Source organism: Condylura cristata, unplaced genomic scaffold (genome assembly GCF_000260355.1).
Source record: "Condylura cristata isolate star-nosed mole 26May11 unplaced genomic scaffold, ConCri1.0 scaffold00023, whole genome shotgun sequence".
Lineage (NCBI taxonomy): Eukaryota > Metazoa > Chordata > Mammalia > Eulipotyphla > Talpidae > Condylura > Condylura cristata.
Genome location: NW_004567124.1, coordinates 19957602 through 19976376, shown reverse-complemented (window position 1 = coordinate 19976376; position 18775 = coordinate 19957602). Strand labels below are relative to the sequence as shown.

At 37.6% G+C, this 18775-nt stretch overlaps 1 protein-coding gene across 1 annotated transcript in view; it reads right to left on the bottom strand.

Annotated features, from left to right (window-relative positions):
* Nucleotides 1-18775, bottom strand: part of FBN1 (fibrillin 1) — a 226687-nt gene that overhangs the window by 172707 nt on the left and 35205 nt on the right. Inside the window, exons 4-6 of the mRNA XM_004687821.2 lie at nucleotides 18591-18689; nucleotides 10949-11044; nucleotides 7520-7615 (exon numbers count right to left, since the gene is read on the bottom strand). Coding sequence (XP_004687878.1) covers nucleotides 7520-7615; nucleotides 10949-11044; nucleotides 18591-18689 — 291 coding nt within the window. The remainder of the gene's footprint in view (nucleotides 1-7519; nucleotides 7616-10948; nucleotides 11045-18590; nucleotides 18690-18775) is intronic.

Sequence of the window (18775 nt, the reverse complement as noted above, 5' to 3'; positions counted from 1 at the left end):
TTGGGGTTGGGGGAGCCATTACATCACTGGCATAGGAAAAGCATTAAGAAAACCAGCTCTTGAGTCTATGAAATATTCTAGAAGCCTCTGAAAGGAGGTCAAGTTTCTATTTTCCTTTTATGAGGTAAGTGTATCAAAAATGCACTACCTGGTTATTACATGGTTCTGTTATTACATGTTTTGATCATTAAATGTAAGGCCTTCCCATTCATTCGATACACTGCAGGCACCTTTTTCTGGATTCACAAATACATACTCATCTACTGTTTTCAGGATAGTATTTTGGAAAGTGTTCAATGTTTCATGTCCAAAGATATCTGTAAAACCAGCTTTGTATCATAAGAGAAATTATGTTATGAGGCCAACTGTTTCTCAAACACCAATTGCACACATACAAGTGCAATGAAATCAAAACCAACTCAAATTCCTCTATTCTATCCTTTGGTAGAATATTGTGGAAAAAATAAATTCAAAGTTTTTTCAGCTTGATTGGAATTCCCCAAAAGAAGTAAGTATGATGAACAGAGTTAGCTTATCACCCATTGTTCTGCTTCTCTGATGGACTATATGAATTATTGCCTTATTGTCCTTTTTACTCTATTTCACTTTTACCCTATTTTTCCTTTTTTCTTAAAACTATTGGTTCAATTATACCTCCCCCTATATTTTATCTACTAATTGACAGTGACGCAGCCAACAGACTTTCTTGATTTGGGAAAAATCCAAGTACTGTCTTTTAGACTTGGATTGGAATTTAACACCAAAGCAAAAAGTTAGGATTTAGAAAACCCACATCCATGGTTACATTCACACAGTACATGATGAAGGTCTCCAGATGGAGTTATAATAGATGACTCCTTGTTATTAGCATTTAGGATTACTAAAGTTCACATAAAGTTTGATATGAAATGTTAATTCTAATCCATGTGCCTTAACAGATATGAAAGACAATTATGTTCATTGTTTTTTAAATCATAGCCAATTTTTCATGCCAAACTACTAGTGTATGAATACTCACCAGACATTATAAATGACACTAAATAGTTTTAGACTACTTACAAAAACTGAAAATTACCCCAGAGAAAGAGAAAACAATGACATATTCATTCAAATGTATTGATAACCATATGAAGATAACTTTAAAAAATAGGCTCCAGCTATGGTTCAAAGAATATAAATTTTTAGGAAAGCTATAACCTTCTACTTTAATTACAATAATTAGCAATATTAATTATGAACATCTATATTTAAGGATGATGATTCAACACTTTGGAGTCCATTATGTGTACTACAAACAGACAGGAATCACTGTATCTTCAAAAGAGTGGAAAGTTATCTTTGAAATATCAAAATCAATCAAACAGACAAATAGTCCAAAGCCCTGCATTATATACACCCAAACAGCTCAAGACTGCTTTCTTTGGGTTTAAAATTATTTATAAATGACTTAACTCTACCAGGGAGGAAAACTATCTACCTATTCTAATTACTTCAAGAACTTTTTAAAATATGTACCACTTGCACTCTAAAATACATACTGCTATGTTTTTTCCTTGTCATTGCTCAGAAAATTCTCTATGGTTACTAGTGATCACTTCCTAGTGAAATCCAAATGTAACATAGTGGTTATATGCACAGTCCTATGAGCCAAACAGCTGGGTTCGGTTTTTGTAAGATTTATTTTTATTTATTTATGCATACAAGAACTGGGATGTAGGCCAGAGGTGCAGGGGTGGGGTGAGGGTGAAAGGATTCACCAGAGACAGAGTGGAGAGTAGAAAAGGTGGATCCACTGAAATACACTACTGAGGGGAGCAGCAAGCGAGAAAGGAGAGGTCTGTTGAACCATGTGGGTCAGCTCCCTGGCTGGGGATTGAACTCATGCCACAGGGACTGGTGATATCTTTTTTTTTATGAATAATATAATAGTTTATTTTTACATCATTTTGTGCATTTTTCCATCTCAGTTGTAATCCCCTTGGGCTTCCCATCAGACTGGTGATATCTTAATAAATGCTGAGACTTAACCTCTTCTGCCACCAGGGTAGCCCTGGGTTCAGTTTTTGATTCTACCTCTTACAAGATAGCTAACTTTGGGCGAGTTATCTGGCATTTGTTTCTGTCTAACTATAAAAGGGGACTCATTGCAGAACTTTCCTACAAGGTTGTTGTAATGTTCACTGCCTGATACATTCTAAGCATCCATTATATATTCCCTGTTATTACCTCAAACTGTCTTTATGTTTCTCATTCTTTTTTGATCCTTTGAAGAGTCTACCAATTTCTAAGTTACTCCTTCAACTCCTTCTTGACATTATTTTCTTTGGCTTAGTTCTCTTACTTCTCCTCATGTTTTCTCAGTGTCTTCCCTTTGTTCTCTTCTTCCTCAAGTCCATTTATCATTGCCCTCTTGCCCAACTCCAATTTCAGGTATAACCTTGTCATTCTCTCAATTTTCATTATCTTGAAAGGTGCCATCCATGCATGAGATTCATTATACTGAAAATAACAGCATCTAACAAGATTTCAAGTGGTCTTCATTGAGACAAGGTGGCAAGATATAGTATAATTCCACATAGTGGAATATACTTGTTACCTATAACTTGTTACCTATAATTGTTACCTATAACAATATTGTAAAACAAATGCTAACATATTGCATCAATGAACCTGAATAGAAAAAGTTTTACTTATTGTGCAAGGATCACAAAGTCAGAGGTAAAAATGGGCCAGAGTGAAGGGGCAATTAGGACTACCTTACATGTATAGTTACATAAAAACAAAAGCCATAGAAAGAAAGAAAGACAATGAGACACAGAATGTAGGAAGAGATGGCAAACTCAAGAAACAAGATGAATGAAGGAAGTAAGACACATGAAAATTGTAAAACTGGGCTGTGGCAAGCTGGACAATGTAACCAAAGGTATTCACACTCAGTTTTTTATAAGTAAACATTGTAGTCCAAACACATCACAGTTTTCAATTTTCTCTTGGCATGGAGAGGCAGTAACATCAATGCTACCTGCCACATGAGGCTTACCAGCCAAGAAATTTTTTTAACCTATTTATTTTACTGGTGAGTAACTGCAAGTGAAACAAATTGGTTTCATAATCTGGTTGTATTTGTTAAATAAGTGTTATGATTCATCATTCAAGCATGGATGCACTGAATTGTCTCCATCACAAACCAAAACACTATGGATTAGTACAATTCACTGACTTAATGTAATCCAAATCCTGCCAATATCACACCTGATGGGTATTCCACACTTTTACTGGCCCTCTCAGGTAATTAGAGATTGTCTGGGTCAGCACTGCTTATCCTGAAAAGTAGGTGTTTATTTATTACACCATGAAAGGAAGTTGTTTGGTGCCTTCTTTATTGCCACCATTTTTTCTGCACCACTGCAATGGGGCAATGGTAGATCTGTGGCCCTGAAAGATCATAATTTTGAATAAAGGCAATGAGTTCAATGAGGCATCAGCCCTGTAAGCTCCTCTTACAGTGAAGCCAATGAAAAATAGCCAGGATTATCATAAGTAGGCAAACAGCAATTACTCCAGGAGATACTTGTTTATATCTGATAATCAAATCTCCAGATTTTCTGGTGTTTTAAAATAAGTCCAATCCAACATTGATTGGCCATGCTCTATGCTCAGTGCAGGGAAAAAAAAGACGATGAAACCATAGTTACTGCTAAAGTGTTTACACTCTAGTCAGGGAATAGTACATGGAAACCTGCTGGTTCACTACAATGTGGTCGGTGCTATCAAAAGAATGTGGAGAGGGGGCAGAAAGGGGAACAGGATCAAAACTGGGGCAGGAAAAACACACAGGACTATGGTGATGGCACATGGGTGAATTGGTGGTGGGATTTCCACAGGGATTAACTGAGATAAAAAATGAACAAAATGAAGAATGATGTAAAAAAAAAACCAAACGTGATAATAGTAAAAAAAGAATGTGGAGAGAGTGCTGAAGGATAATGAGAAGGGGCACTGGATTCAGTCTCCTGGAAGGAGAAAAGAAATTAGTAGAGATTTCCTGAAAGTTCACTTACATAGGTAATTAAACAATTTGAATCAGTTAGCCTAGAGAATAAACAACTTAAGTATACTAAACAGAAGAAGAAGAAACCCGAAGGCTGTTCTGAACTTCAGGATGAATTTGTTCTGATTCATTCCTCCATTTATATAAATTGCACTTGAAAACACAAGCATTCATTTGAGGAAAAGGATCCATTGCCTCTACCTTTAAAGATAGTGGATCACTTCCACAACAATAGAAAAACGTGTAGATTCTATAAGTAGAAATATATTCTGGAATTTAAAAAATGCTTTACTTTCCTATGTGGTAAAGGGAATTATACTAATGGGTACTGTCTCCCAATGAAAACTAGGGCTATATTCAGAGGTGAATCAGGCAATGGGTGATGATTAAAGAGAACCAGCTTCCTGCTTCTCAATCTCTACAACTGAAAACATGCTATTTAGGGATTAATTTTATTTAGGGTAACCACCTCAATGACAATTCTATGAAACCAATATACATTCAAACTTCAGGATAGCCATTTAAGGAAAGCAATTTTCAGGGTAGCCTTATCATGAAAGGGAACTGCTAAAGATACCAAAACCTGGAGGAGTCCCTAAGAAATGTACCAGTTTTAATTTCTTAATCTTGCTCACAAGTAACATCTTTGAAGAAATAAATGAATGATTGGACCCTCCCTGGCAGCGCAATAGGTTGGGATGCAGCCCTGCAAGCTGGCCACAGCTATTTCAGTGCGAATTCTATTCCTGGGCTCAGAGGTGCTCTACATGGCATGGCAGACCTCTCCTGTCTCACTCACGGCTCCCCTCAGCAGTATACTTTGTCGATCTGCCTGTTCTGCTCCCACTGTCTCTGGTGAATCTTTGCACCACCCCTGCACCTCTGGCCTATACCTCAGTTCTGTATGCATAAATAAATAAATCTTTAAAAAAGAAAGATTAAATAGAATGTCCTCTTTTTTTTTTTTACTTGCTATCATCAGTGCTCGAAATGTGGATCCATTTTTTTATATAAATTATTCACTGCATTCTTAGAGGTAAATTCCATATTAATTCATTTCATTAGTAATTTTTCTAAAACAAATTGAACCTAGTATTATCATCTAGGAAGTTATTTCTACACTCCACTTCTCAAGTTACATAACAGATTTCAACTTCTACAATAGCTTCAGTGAATATATATTAAGTCCACAGATTGACACTACGTAATTAAAATATGTCTTTATTACTATGGACACCATTAGATATATATTTGCTATGCTAATCACATACATCTGTACAAATTGTAAGAGAAACAGCTTTAAGGAAGGACCCCAAAAATGATGCCAGATGCAATGCAAAGGCCCAATGTCTATGATGCATGGTCCAGCAGTGAATGCAGTGTTCTTTTAACATAATTAACCAGCAACAAGAGAGTTACTAGCTAAAATTAGGTATTGTCACTTTAAGCCATAACTGAATTAAGATGAAATAGAAAAACAATCACTCACACACCACTGTTCCTTTTTTTTAGTGTGTGTGAGCTTTTTTGAAATGTTTGATTTTTTAAATTTTTTTCTTTTTCTTTTAAAAATATATTTATTATATCATTCTTCATCTGATTTTCCCATAAAAATCCAACCATCAACTCACCATCACCAGAGTCCTTGTGCTCTTCCCACCCCTGTCCTGGTGCTTCTCCCTTCTCCTCCCCTACAGAATGTCTCTGATCCATAATTGCCTGATGGTTTTGATTTTTTTTTTTTGCTCCATTATATGCCATGTCCCCTCCCACAGCACCTAAGTGAGAAATCCTTAGAGCTTGGCATGGTCAAGGTACCGGGCACACGAGAGGAATACGTGGCCCTCCAGGAATAAAAGAATGGCTGATTCTCAAATGGTCACTGTAACTTTTGATTTGTTTCCTGATTCTGCTGACACACAACGTACTAAACCAAAGAAATGTTATGAACACTGTGCTCCGTTCTAATGATAGTCTTGAAAGGAATGTAGCCTCCTCTGTTCTCGATATTGATTTAATTCTGAGAAACTTTTCTATAATCGTTAATTCTATTAAACTATTAACTCCTGAACACCAGGTGGCTTGTGAAAAGAATGGAGAGAGCAATTAAAAGGATTAGCAAGGCAAAAGTGATAGATAGGGTATTTGTTTAGCACCACTGAACCTTGAATACATAATGATTTCTCAGGGCCCCAGGTTGGTCTCCGGCCCTGACATCATCTCAGAAACAATAAAAAATGTATTATCTGTCACGTTTCTATTGAAAGAATCATTGTACCTCTATATTTGCTTGCCAAGAAAAACTGTATAAATGCGCTGCACTCTTAAAAATAAATTACATTCAGATATGCACTCCTAGAAGTCGTGTCTGTCTGTCACTCAACCTCATCCTTGTCCACCCTGCACCATAATTGCAATCCCTGAAACTTGTCTCCTGCTCCTGCTGTGCTGGTCCACAGCAATTATAGTTACTTTTTTTCTGTTCTTGTTTTTTTACATGACATATATTCAGCATCTGCCACTGAATCTTCACTTTCCATCTTAGTACAGAAAGATTTTTCACAATTTTGGGCAAGAGTGATGGCCACAGTTTAAACAATTCATGAGCATTTTCCACTTAGAAATGAGCCTCTTCAATCATCACTATAAAACTAAGAATGAGGAGAAAACAGCTATGAACATTAGACAAACACGATTAATGAAGGCAAAGCTGGGGGGAAGGGTGCTTAAGATTTTACACATTCATTTACATGTTAGTGTCATATTTGCATTTGTAGACAGGCAAGTCAAGTAGAACATTTATTTTAATTAGGAACAGCAGTAAGGTTTAAATTTGAAAGCACAAAATTCATATATAAATCAACACTCACTATTATGTGCACAACCTTCAGCAGATCCTTTGACCTCACTGAGCCTTAGTCTTTCCAAATGCAGAAGTGACAATGACATGGACATTTTGGTAGGTGGGCTGCAGTGAGTACTCAATAAACTACATACAAGGAAGAATCATTTCTCAGCAGACACTCAATATTTCCATAGGGATTTTTATTGCTGAATTTGTCTGTCTCTACAATAACCAACATTTTCAAGTAGATATTTAGGTGTGTTTTTCTTCATTCTAAAATATCCATACAGATATTTTGTTTGGATTGACTAATTTACAAGGCTAATAATGAGCTCAAGCCTTACCCTAATGGAAAATTCTCCTCTTTTTATCTTGATGCCAAGTGGTACTTAGATAAGCTCACTATTGAATCCTGCAGCTCACTGGCAAGAATTATTGTACAACATGTGTAGACTTGGGGTCATTATCTTGTCATCCCAGAAACCTTCCCAGTTGACAATTCGGAAACTCCCTCAGAGTTCAGCACAACTCAGGAAGTAGCTGCACAAACTGAATTTATGTTTAAATCAATAATAACTTTCACCTCCATGGCAGCATTATACAAGTTATTTTTTAAAAGTTACCTCTTTCACACTGGGGTCCAGTAAAACCATAAGTGCAGGCACATCGATTTGGGGCCACACACCTGCCCCCGTTGAGACAGCCACTTTCACAGACAGCTGTAAAATAAGGAGAGGGAAGCTGAGAGACTTTACCTGCGAGTAGATCCCATAATAAAGTAACACTTACCAGTCTCTGAAAGGACAACAATAATCTAAATAAATAATCACCCTTCTGTTTGTTTTTAAACAGTGACTACACATTTCTAGTTCCTCAGATTCACCTCAGCCAACTCTTTAGGATAAAGCTACCTGGAAGAGAGGAGTTTGTCATTGTATTAATGCTGATAATCTACTTTCCATGAAGAATCTGCATGACAATTTCAGTTCTTTACATACAATGGCAGCTTATAAGATGCTTTGCTGGATAGGGACTAGATTTTGGAGAGCTCACTCTTTAGGTTATGATTCACATTTAATTTTCAGAAGACTCCCTTCTACTGTCACCTTACAGATATGTTCAATCACACAGCTAACTGCGAACAACAACACTAAATATTGACATTCAATAATTTATGTACCATGATGAAGACCCAATTGTGTGTTATTAAAGAATCTGTGGAAACTATTGGAGAGATAAATTCCAAGAAATTGGAGGAAAGGCAAGAAGTTGGAGGAAAGGATATTTGGCTTGCTAGAAAGGCAAATAATAAGAATTGAAGTCTCATTCCTAAACAACTCCTCTCTGTACAATATCCTATTATTACTCTTTCACAAGTGGCTTCTTTGTAGGAAATTTATCCATGGCTGGTAGGCTCTTCCTTGTCCAGTCTACCAGTTCCACCTGCTCTTTGAAGCCCTCCTCAGACCTCAATTCTCCATGTCACTCCCTTAATTTAAAGTAATTCCTTCCTTCTATAATTGCCAAACATTTTTAATGACCACTATGGCCACTCAGATATTTCTTCATGTGACTTTACAGAGGAGAACTTAGTTGGTCAACAGCCTCCACTTGCTGCACCTTCAGATCTCCGGTGATATACTCAGCATAGACATACTCTCCCGAATGCTAGCGCCAATGAGTAAGCATAGCCAGGTACTGCAGAGTGGACATCATGACATTCCTATAATAGCAAATCTTCTGCTCTGGGTTCCTCATCTGCCTAGCCAAACCTCTCCTGGAGTTACATTACAGTTGAAGAGCCTACATAACCATCCACTCTTCCCTTGCCCCTTGCATAGGGGTCAGCCCTGCATCATGATCTCAAAACTCTCCCTTCCCTTCCTACTTATGCTTCCTCTCTCTTTTCCTCTTCATAGGTCTTTCCCCATAAAAACCTTGTGAATATTATTCCTTCTTGGCATCAGTTTGGCATAAGATCTGAGACAAACATTCATAACCAAAAATTTTGACAGGAGCCCATTTCTCATCACAAAATTTGAGTGGTTTGTGTGTTAGTTCTTTTGACAGATTAGAAATTTAGGATAGGTTTTCTTATTCTTCAAGCATTAACAGGTACCTGTTATGGCTGGGATTTGAGTTAAAGTCCCAGGGAGTACCAAAAGGAGCAGGAGCAAGACTGCTGATTCTCCTTCCAAAAGTACCTTTGACTCTATCATCATCCATTATCCCTGTAACCATAACTTTAGTACTAGTCTTTACTTTCTGCTATTTTCTCCTTAAGGTCAACCTCCACACAGTGTCCACAGTGATCTTCTCTGTACAAATGTTTGTAAGCAAAGTACATAAGGTTAGTATTTCATATCATTAAATGCATAAGTGTAACATCAGATTTCTTGGGTTCAAGTTTCAGCTCTACCTATTGCTACTAATTATTATCAGAAAAGTCATGACACATTTTTGCACAGATAACATAGAAAAATACATCATGGCTTTTCCAACTAGCAAATATTTAGACAAGTTACTGAGGTCCCTGTGCCTCAGTTTCCTCATCTGTTAACAGTAACAAAGACCTCTAACTCAAAGAACTGTTATCACATTAAATAAGTTAATATGTGCAAAAGGTTTTTAAATGTGTCTATCACATAGGAAGTATGGAGTGAGTATCTCAATAGAGGAACGTTATCTCACTCCCCTTCCCTAGATCTTATTAGGATAAAAACATGGCATGTATAAAGGGACTCAAAAACTGGCCCACAACTTCCATAACGACCTAATCTCCCTTCCCATCACTTCCCTCAGGATTTAGCTCTAGAAACACCAGAGCTGCCATGTCCTACATGGCTTGTGCCAGTCACATTCTAGCACTTCAGCCCATTCTGTACCATTTCCATAATGGCCATTTCTCATGTCGCGCAAATGAACTCCTACCCACCCCTCAAGAATCAGCTCAAGAATCTCTACACTAGGGAAGGTGTCCTGCTTCTTCTTTCTCCATGCTACTTCTTGTGGCTATACAAAACTGTCATTATTCTTATCACACTGCAGTGTGTGGATAGTCACCAGGACATCATATAAACTTTGGTCTATTTATAATAGCTTTATTTACACATACACAAGATACACATATATCTATATTTAGAAACATGAATATTTGCTCATCATTAATGATTCAATAAATAAACAATAAGACATCCATGTAATGAAAACTAGTGCAACCATTAGCCTGTATTTTAAAATGTTTAATAACATGGAACCAACTTCTAATAAAATATTAAGTGAGGAAGTAGTATGAAAAATTATACACACAATAAAATCTCATGTACCAAATAAGCATTAAAAGATTAGAAGGTAACAGCTAGAGTCATGGGAGTATGGATAATTTTACCTTTATATTTGTTTTCCAATTTTTCTAAAGGAGTGAGTGTGTGTATTTTTTTCAATGTAACCACAAACAAGCTTTTCAAATGGAATTTTCATCTTCTCCAAAGCATAGGGACTGATAAGAGGGGCCACAATAAATGGTGCTCCTGAATGATCAAACAAACTGAGCACCAGGTGATGTGTACTCTAGAAGCAGAATCTAGATTGGGAAACTAGAGAGATGTCGAAACCATTAGTCAAGAGGACATGTTTCAGGAGAAAGATGAAGTTGTGTCTTGACATACTTTGAATGCTCTTTGAAAAAGCACAGCTGATATATTTATCAATCAAATGGAAAGCAGAGAAATGACATGAACAAGAACCCTGCCCCTTGGGTGGTGATTTGAAATGAATGCAATACAAGGAGGGCATTGAAGATGAGTGAGAGGAAAATGCATCACACAATCCATTTCCAAGGTTCCAGTTAGAAATTCAGTATCAAGAGTGTTGGCTAAGTGACCTGTTCATGTGTAATACACACTGGAAATGTGTAAAAATGCCATGTGTTAAGTGATCAAGGAAAATCTTATGCTCCTTGTCCACCTATTTGCTTACTTATTCACTCTATCGAAGTTAACATCTTAATGCTAATAATACATAATCAATTCTTAAAATTATGGTTTACTTACGTTGCCCACAGTGAGTCCCTATGTATCCTTTCTGGCATAGACAGTGATCGTCGCTGCAGCTACCTCCATTCATACAGCGAATATTACAGTGTTGGACTTGAAAAGGAAAACAAAGGAATGATTTATTTTTGCAAGTTAAGTAAATAGATTGCAAACATTGATAGGAGTTAATTTGTAGTGATTTGAAAAGAACATGGTTTATCAGGACTTATAGCTATGCAGAATGCTAAGTATAGCATTATATGATAATGCTAACTATGTATCATTTGTATATAAGATCATTTATAGTGCAATATAATTATTTCCTTGACATTTACTTTAACAGTACTAAATGATGTCTCTAATTGAACAGAACTTAGGACTCAATGCCATTTCTAATACTTAACCAACAAGAAAATGGTACCTTGAGTAACCATAGGAGACAAGATTAGGTAGGCAATAATTTTCCTCTTAAAAGGTTTTAGATTACCAAATAGGTAGCCAGGAAAAGGGAGGAACAAATTGCAAGGAAACTTTGTTAAAAGGAACTTTTCAGAGGAAGCAAAAAGAAAAAAATACCACAAAACTTACAACTGTGTAACAATGGAAATGGCTGCACTTGTCTTAGAAAGAGCTGCTTGGTTTACAAAACTGTAACCTTAACCCTGTTACAACCATCAGTGTTTGAACTCCATGCTTGGTCACACTGTCTCTTACAGAAGTGTGAACTTCAATGTCCAGAGCAGAAACACTTAGACTTGAGAAGATGAGACACCAGAAGAAGCTGTAGTGAAAGAAGCTGTAATGAAAGACACCGGCAGCCTCATAGTTACGATGGATACACCGACCCTTGTGTGTGCTCCCATTTCTCTGGTGTGGGGGATCCTCTGGCCTTGTAATTTAGGCATGCTCATAATGCCTGAAAGCTCATAACGCTTGCAAAGGAAAGAAGAGACATTTGAAGTGGGTCTTGGAGATAGCTACAATTTCAGTATTTGGAGAGAACTGTGTGTGAATTGTTAGGATGATTTGTTGGTGTTCCTTAGAGTTTTTTTAGACCTCCAGAAGCATAACTACCTGACTTGGAGAAGACGCAAGACTTGACTGAATTAATCATTAATGCTTATTGACACTTAGCGATGCAAAGTAGCCAGGATTAGGCAAAGGAAGCTTGGCTTACTCTGCCCTGTCTTCCAAACAATGGGAGTAAATTCCTAGCAATACAGGATCAACAATTTGAGAATCACTTCATTTGGTGCTAGAGCTGAAATTAGCTGCTTATGCTGGCTCTTATTCTTTTTTTTTTAGCAAGAGGGTCAAATCTACTCCCCAGAACAGAAATCAGACTCCGCCCATACTTCTTGTCTGAATATTTGTTAAGTAGAGTGTCAAACAGGGCTGCTGACATCAAAAGAATAGGCCGTTTTTTCAAAAGAAGCTACACAAATCTCAGCATGCCAATAGGCAAAGGGAAGAGCCAGAACATAACAATTACTACACCCTCACAGGGTACTGAAGAGTTAAAACAAATTGACAAGCTGCATCTTTTCGAGAACACGTCACACACTTACTGAAACTCCATCAAAGACTCCCTGCCTCTACTGTATTAAGATCCACCTTCCTCTCTCAACATCCAAAGCCCTTTTCAGCATGGCCCCTGCATGATCCAGAGCTCCTGCGCATGCTCTTACTTCATTCATTGGTGCAGCCCCAATCCTCTTATCAATCATTCACTCTCTCAACAAATAGTTCTGAGTGCTTACCATGCACCACCAAAATGGCAGGCACTTAGTTTAGCTCGTGTCACCCATACCTCTTTAAGCTGTCTCGTTGCCTCTACCACTTCACACGCAGTTCTCTCAAATACTGAAATCATATCTATCTCTATCCACTTCTTGAAGGAAGTCTTTTTTTTCCTTTGATCTTTTCTGATTTCTAGTCTCTCCTTCCTGCCCTACTAGACTTAAGTCATTTTCCTGTGACTCCAGAGTACATTATACTTCTCTTCTGGAATATATATTAGTTAATCTAAAATATTTCTTTAGGGCCCTCCCTGGTGGTGCAGTGGGTAAATGCAGCACTAAGAAACTAAAGCCACTTCAGCATGAGTTGAAGTGCCCTGGAGGTGACCCACATGGCTTGGCAGACCTCTCCTGACTCGCCCACTGCTCCCCTCAGCAGTGTACTTCCTCGATCTGCCTGTTCTGCTCCCCACTCTGTCTCTGGTGAATCCTCTCACCGTCCCTGCACCTCTGCCTGTACTCTATTTCTGTGTGCATAAATAAATAAATAAATCTTTAAGAAAAATAGCTATTTAAAATATTTATTTAATTTCTCCTACCCAGGTCCATTTGTCTAAGATTTATTGAGCATGAGGACCTTTGTGATTATTAATGACATCCCCAAAGAGCCTCGTGTAGCAATTTGCTGACTTGTAGATGGTATACCAAACTTACTAAATTAACTTTAATTTACTGAATTCAAACAACCTGACAATGACATCAAAAGTTTCATCAAAAGCTGAGAATAAGAAATGGCCTATTGTATCTTTAATACTTAGAAGTAATTTACTATTAAAATATTTATATCATTATTTCCCAGTGAACAAAAGCAGAAATAATTCCTTTCTTGGAGTATTGTTATAGAAGTCAAGTACCCCAGGAAACTGATGAAAACAGTTATTTTAGGCTCCTATGATTCTATTAAAATATCTCAGTCAGAATACTTTTGAACCAAAAAACTATCTACAAGTACACAAAAGAAATGACTTGGTGAAAGACTTGGATAATATTTTAAGTAGGTCAGGAAAAGGGGTATAGTTACTTTAAAAGCTGAAGTTAAACTTAGCTTCACGCTATCTTAGAATAACAGTGAGGATTGGAGAAAGCACAGGAAATGATGTCATCTGTCAGGCAGCATGGGACTCAACCCACAAACTGATTTCAATTAAAGCAGTTCATGCCAAGAGCTAATTTCCATTCCCACATGAGCAACAAAGACATTTAGCTACTTTGAGATTTAATTTAAAAAAAAACACAGCAGTTTAAATAGTGATTTCACATTATTTGTTCAAATTGAAAAACAGAATAACTTTATCTTTCCTGGATGATTGGTAACTTTATATTTAAATGCAATATGATATTTAAAAAAAAAAAACCCTGGGCTATGATTTTATTTTATTTCTATCCTTTCAGGTGAACTTTTTCCAGCATAAAATATTATTTTTCCTTCAAAAAAAGTAACACCACCTGGTCAGAGTTGTGAAATAATCAGGCATGGTAACCTAAGTATACAGATGAACCGTGAACCCTCGTCTGGGGAGAAGTTCATCAAGAGATAATAGAATCATCATCACCTGCTCTGCCATAAACATGTTAAACATAAGAAACTTGGCATTCTTTGTGAGTTTTGGGTCTTCAGAGGCAAGAAGTATTCTTTTAAGATGGGAGTGGCCATTTAGGAATTCTGTGGAAAAATGAAGAAACTGGATATTCAGCCTCCCTAATTAAGCAGGAAGACTTTAGAGACTATATATATACACAAATTGGCTTTATTTCTTACTGAGCCCTGCTATTGGGGAATATCCTAAATTTACGCTGATTTAACAAGAATTCCAGATGTCTGGAAATTAGGAGACCAAGTTCTATGTCTCTAGAAAAAGCCAAATGAAAAGTAAGGGCTCCACTTAAATCCACAGGCTACTCTTAATTTATTGAGTGTTCTAAATCTCTCAAGGCAGAATATATTCCCAAACTCAATCTATATTAGGATTTTATTCGGGACTGAAACTATTTGTGGGGGGCAGTGTCCAAGTGTACAGGCCCACACTGCTGCACGAGGGCCCTAAGGTCTCAGTGGACTCCCCTTGAAGATGGACATTCTCAAAGAGTTTCATGCAAGACTCAACATTCTCAAAATAACAGAAAATGTTTCCATTAACCCAAACCATAGAGGATCCCAAATGAATGCTACATTTGTCCTAGAGGGTGAAAGTAAATCATTTTGATCATTTGACAAATACTGTCTTTCATTTGCTAAGATCAGGAAGGACAGAAGAAATTTATGCAAATTATAGTTCAATACAAATTAATTTTTCAAAGGACCCCCCCCAAAGAGAACAATGTGAGCACACTACACAAATGAGACTCAGGACTAGCACTTGGGCATAAGTACCTTCTTTACATGATAAGGTTGGGAATGGCTCAAAGACCTGGTGTTATCTTGGCTGGCACAAAGGTAAGAAATAACACAGGGATCAACTTGCAAATAAGCTTATGGATGGCAAGTGTGTGGTTTTAGTTCAGGCACTAGGAAAAAGGTAAACTGAAGAGCTAGCCTTAACCCTCACACTCGTTTCCTAAGAAAAGTTCAGAGGGATAGCCATGGCCACTGCAGGAGAATTTAATGCACAGAGATAAAGAGCAATGATGTTTTGATGTTTCCCTTAAGCTCCACAATGCCCTGTGTTTCACAAAGACACACCACTTGGAAGAGCCATGTCACAAAAGTATCTGAGAAAAAAAAAAAATCTAAGAGAGGAAAAGTTCAGAGAAAGTTCAATGATAAAGGTAACTTCCTTTGATAATTGATTAAAATCAATTATCACTAAGGACAAGTCTGAGCAGATTCTACCTGCTCCTCTTTTTCCTGTCCGTATAATCCAACTTTCCCTGCAAACACTTTTCCAGGAGGATCCCTTATTCCAGATGAAGGACTGCAGCACCTTCCCATCCGCTGTGTGTCCTCACACTCCCAGCTTTTGGGTGCAACACACTCACTGAAGTCTACTCGAGAATGTCCCTCTGGCCTTCTCATACCGTTAGAGCTTAGCTTTGTGCTGGAAGTACAAGCTCCCTAAGTTTTCACTGAGTTGAAAATGATAAAGTCTTATCAAAGTGTAAGTGCTTCCAAAATAATGAAGAAGCCACCACTAACCCAAACTGGTAAATAGGTTTAACACAATTCTAACAAAATCTCAGATAGATTTATTTGATAGATATAGTCAGGTTGAAGAAAGCTTTTGGTGGCCAAAGGAATCTCTGGTTGGTATTTTTGACCTTCTGGAAATGTAATCTCTCAATCAGATCACTAAGAGATCATTTCCTAGTCTCAGAGTCACAGAACATACATGTTTAAAACAACCTGACAAAACAATCCTCATTTCATCATTTTCATTTCCAAATGAGAAAACCAAGGTTCAGAGTTCCTGCAACTTGCCTACGCTTCCTTACCCCTATCACATGTGAATAAAAGTTCCCCCTGGAAATGTTAGTGAAATTAATAAAATTAAGTTCTGTCTAGTACAACTACAGGGTATGGATCGAAAATTTCACTGAACTAGGTCATTCTACTAGCAAAAGTCTTAGCAAAGTGAGAGATCCACATTTATTGACAACTGTACCATGGCCAGAGAGTTCTAGAGGTTGGTATAGCTGAACATGACTTCAACAGATCAAAAGTGAGTTCTGACCTTAATTTAAAGCATTCTGCCATCTTTAATTTTCCAGCCCTTTAGACAGCATTAGTTCTGGTAGAATACACATCAATGATTTTTAAAATATTTCAAACTAGATCCTCCTCCTCATACTAGTCTCATCCACCAGCTACTTGGGGGGTCGGGGGGTGACCAATGTCCAGACACAACAGATGATTACTGCCTCAGGGAGCACCACTCTGAAGTCTTGGGCTTCAATCTCCAGCCTAAATGAGTCCCACAGGAAACCTTACCACTATATTCATCCCATCTCACTGCTAGTATGAAAGTCTGCTGGCACCACAGATTTTCCTTCTGGTCTTGTTATCCTGTCCCTGCATCTCATGATTTTTACTTGACAGAGTAATTGCTAGCAGTTCATCTGAAGACCATCAAAGACCTTTCCAGCCGGACATCCATCTCTGTCATCTGGCTATATTTCTTCCACCAGAGGAGTGTAGTGTTGTTGCTCGGTTTGAGAAACAATGTGAGAGCTGGGTCTATTCCCAACTTGATAACTTCATCTCTCTCCCACCCTAGAAGCTCTCACTCCGCACTGGTAGCCTGCAGGTCACCCTGACAGGGGTGATGTTTGACATGTTCCTGAAATGCCACCAGCTGACCATTCTGTCTCTTTCTGTTCCATCAGCTCAGGTCCTAATATGTCGAATGAAACTGTTATTGCTTGGAGGATTCACAATCAAAACCAAGCAAAGGTCAAGACTCTGTTACACTCAGATAAAAAAATGAGTCCCAGTACATGAGGGAGTTTCGATCCTAATTCTATGACTAGCTGTATTTAGGTTGTCTTTCATTGAGTTTCATCAGGAGCAGATTCTGAATAATAATTTAAATTCAAGTAGTTTATTTTAGCAGGTCTTTCAAGAAACACAATAGAAGAAGGGGAACGTGAGACAGCAAAAGGAAGGAAGTTAACCAAGTACACATTTAAGCCTATTAAACTAGAGCTCAATCCATCAAGGAACATCAGAGGACAAAACAGAACACACTTCATAGTTAGGAAAACTGAACAACAAGGGAGTTGGGGCACTTATCCAACGCTGTCCATCTGTCATTGGTTAAAATTTGCTTCCAGGTCCATTAAGCCTCCAGCATTTCCAAGTTGCCCTGCACACAGACCTGGCATACTCCTTGGCCACAGAAATTTTATAAAGCTCTCAGGCAGAATCACTGTGTTCATCCATGAATGCCAAGAGATGTGGGCACCAAGTTAGTCTGCTACCCAGAACTACTTGCCTTATCCTGTTAATTGACTTATGAGAGTCATGATTAAATGTTAAGACTCTTAACATGTAATGAACCTTGACCACATTGAAGTCTTTAATTGCAATAGACACAAGAGAATACACTTATTCCACAATACTTTTCTTTAAAGTCAAGTCAAACACAGAACACAATGTGTTCTCCCACTGGAATTTGGAAATAGAAACAGCAGCTAAGAGAATTTTCTTGGTGATGGTCAACGTGTTGAGGGGCTGTTTATATAGACATGAATTTCCATTTTTTTGAAATCAATAATGTCTCATCTTCTTTCTATATTTTCCCTAATTCACTCCTGAAAATTCTACATTTAAGGGGAAGGGGGAAAAAAAATAGAAGTAAACAAAAGCTCTGAAGAATGAACTTGAGATATTTATTTGGCATCACAGAGTGAACAAAGGGTAAAATTTTGAAAGGGAAATAGTTTGATAAATGGTCCCCCTAAAACTGCCAAGGTGAACTTTTACATTTTCTTCTTGCTAAGACAGGGGTCTTGAATTTGTACAGGGTTTAATCAGATTCTCATTTCAGTACCACAAGGAAGAATGCCCAGTTTCCTTGAGCCTAAAAGTGTTCATTAAACAATCATTTCATTGAACATCTTTTATGGGTTTACATTAGAAAAGATGAATAAGGTGATATCTACCCAGAAGGATGTCAAAATATTTATATTATTCATAGTAACTATGTCCCACAGGTAATTTCCTTATAAAGAGTGAAGAAGGGAAACAGGAGACCAGAATGTGGAAAGTCATTCCAAGAATTCTGGGCAGAACAGAGAAGGCAGATGTCCTAGTTGAAAAAAAAAAAAAATGTATTACAGGAAGAGAAAAGCCAAGAGCAAATTTAGGAGAAAATAGGGTGTAACCACATTAAATAATATTATATATAATGACATGTTATACTCACTGGATCTAGAGCCACAGGAAGGAGATATCTGACCAGATGGGCAAGTGCACATATTTGGCCTAGAACAGAATCCATCCCCACAGGAATGCCGGCAAATGGCTGTGAATAAAATGAGAGGTCTGTTAGCACACAGATGCAGGGTATGGTGATTTATGAGGACCCAATGCTGAAATGGGAACACGTAG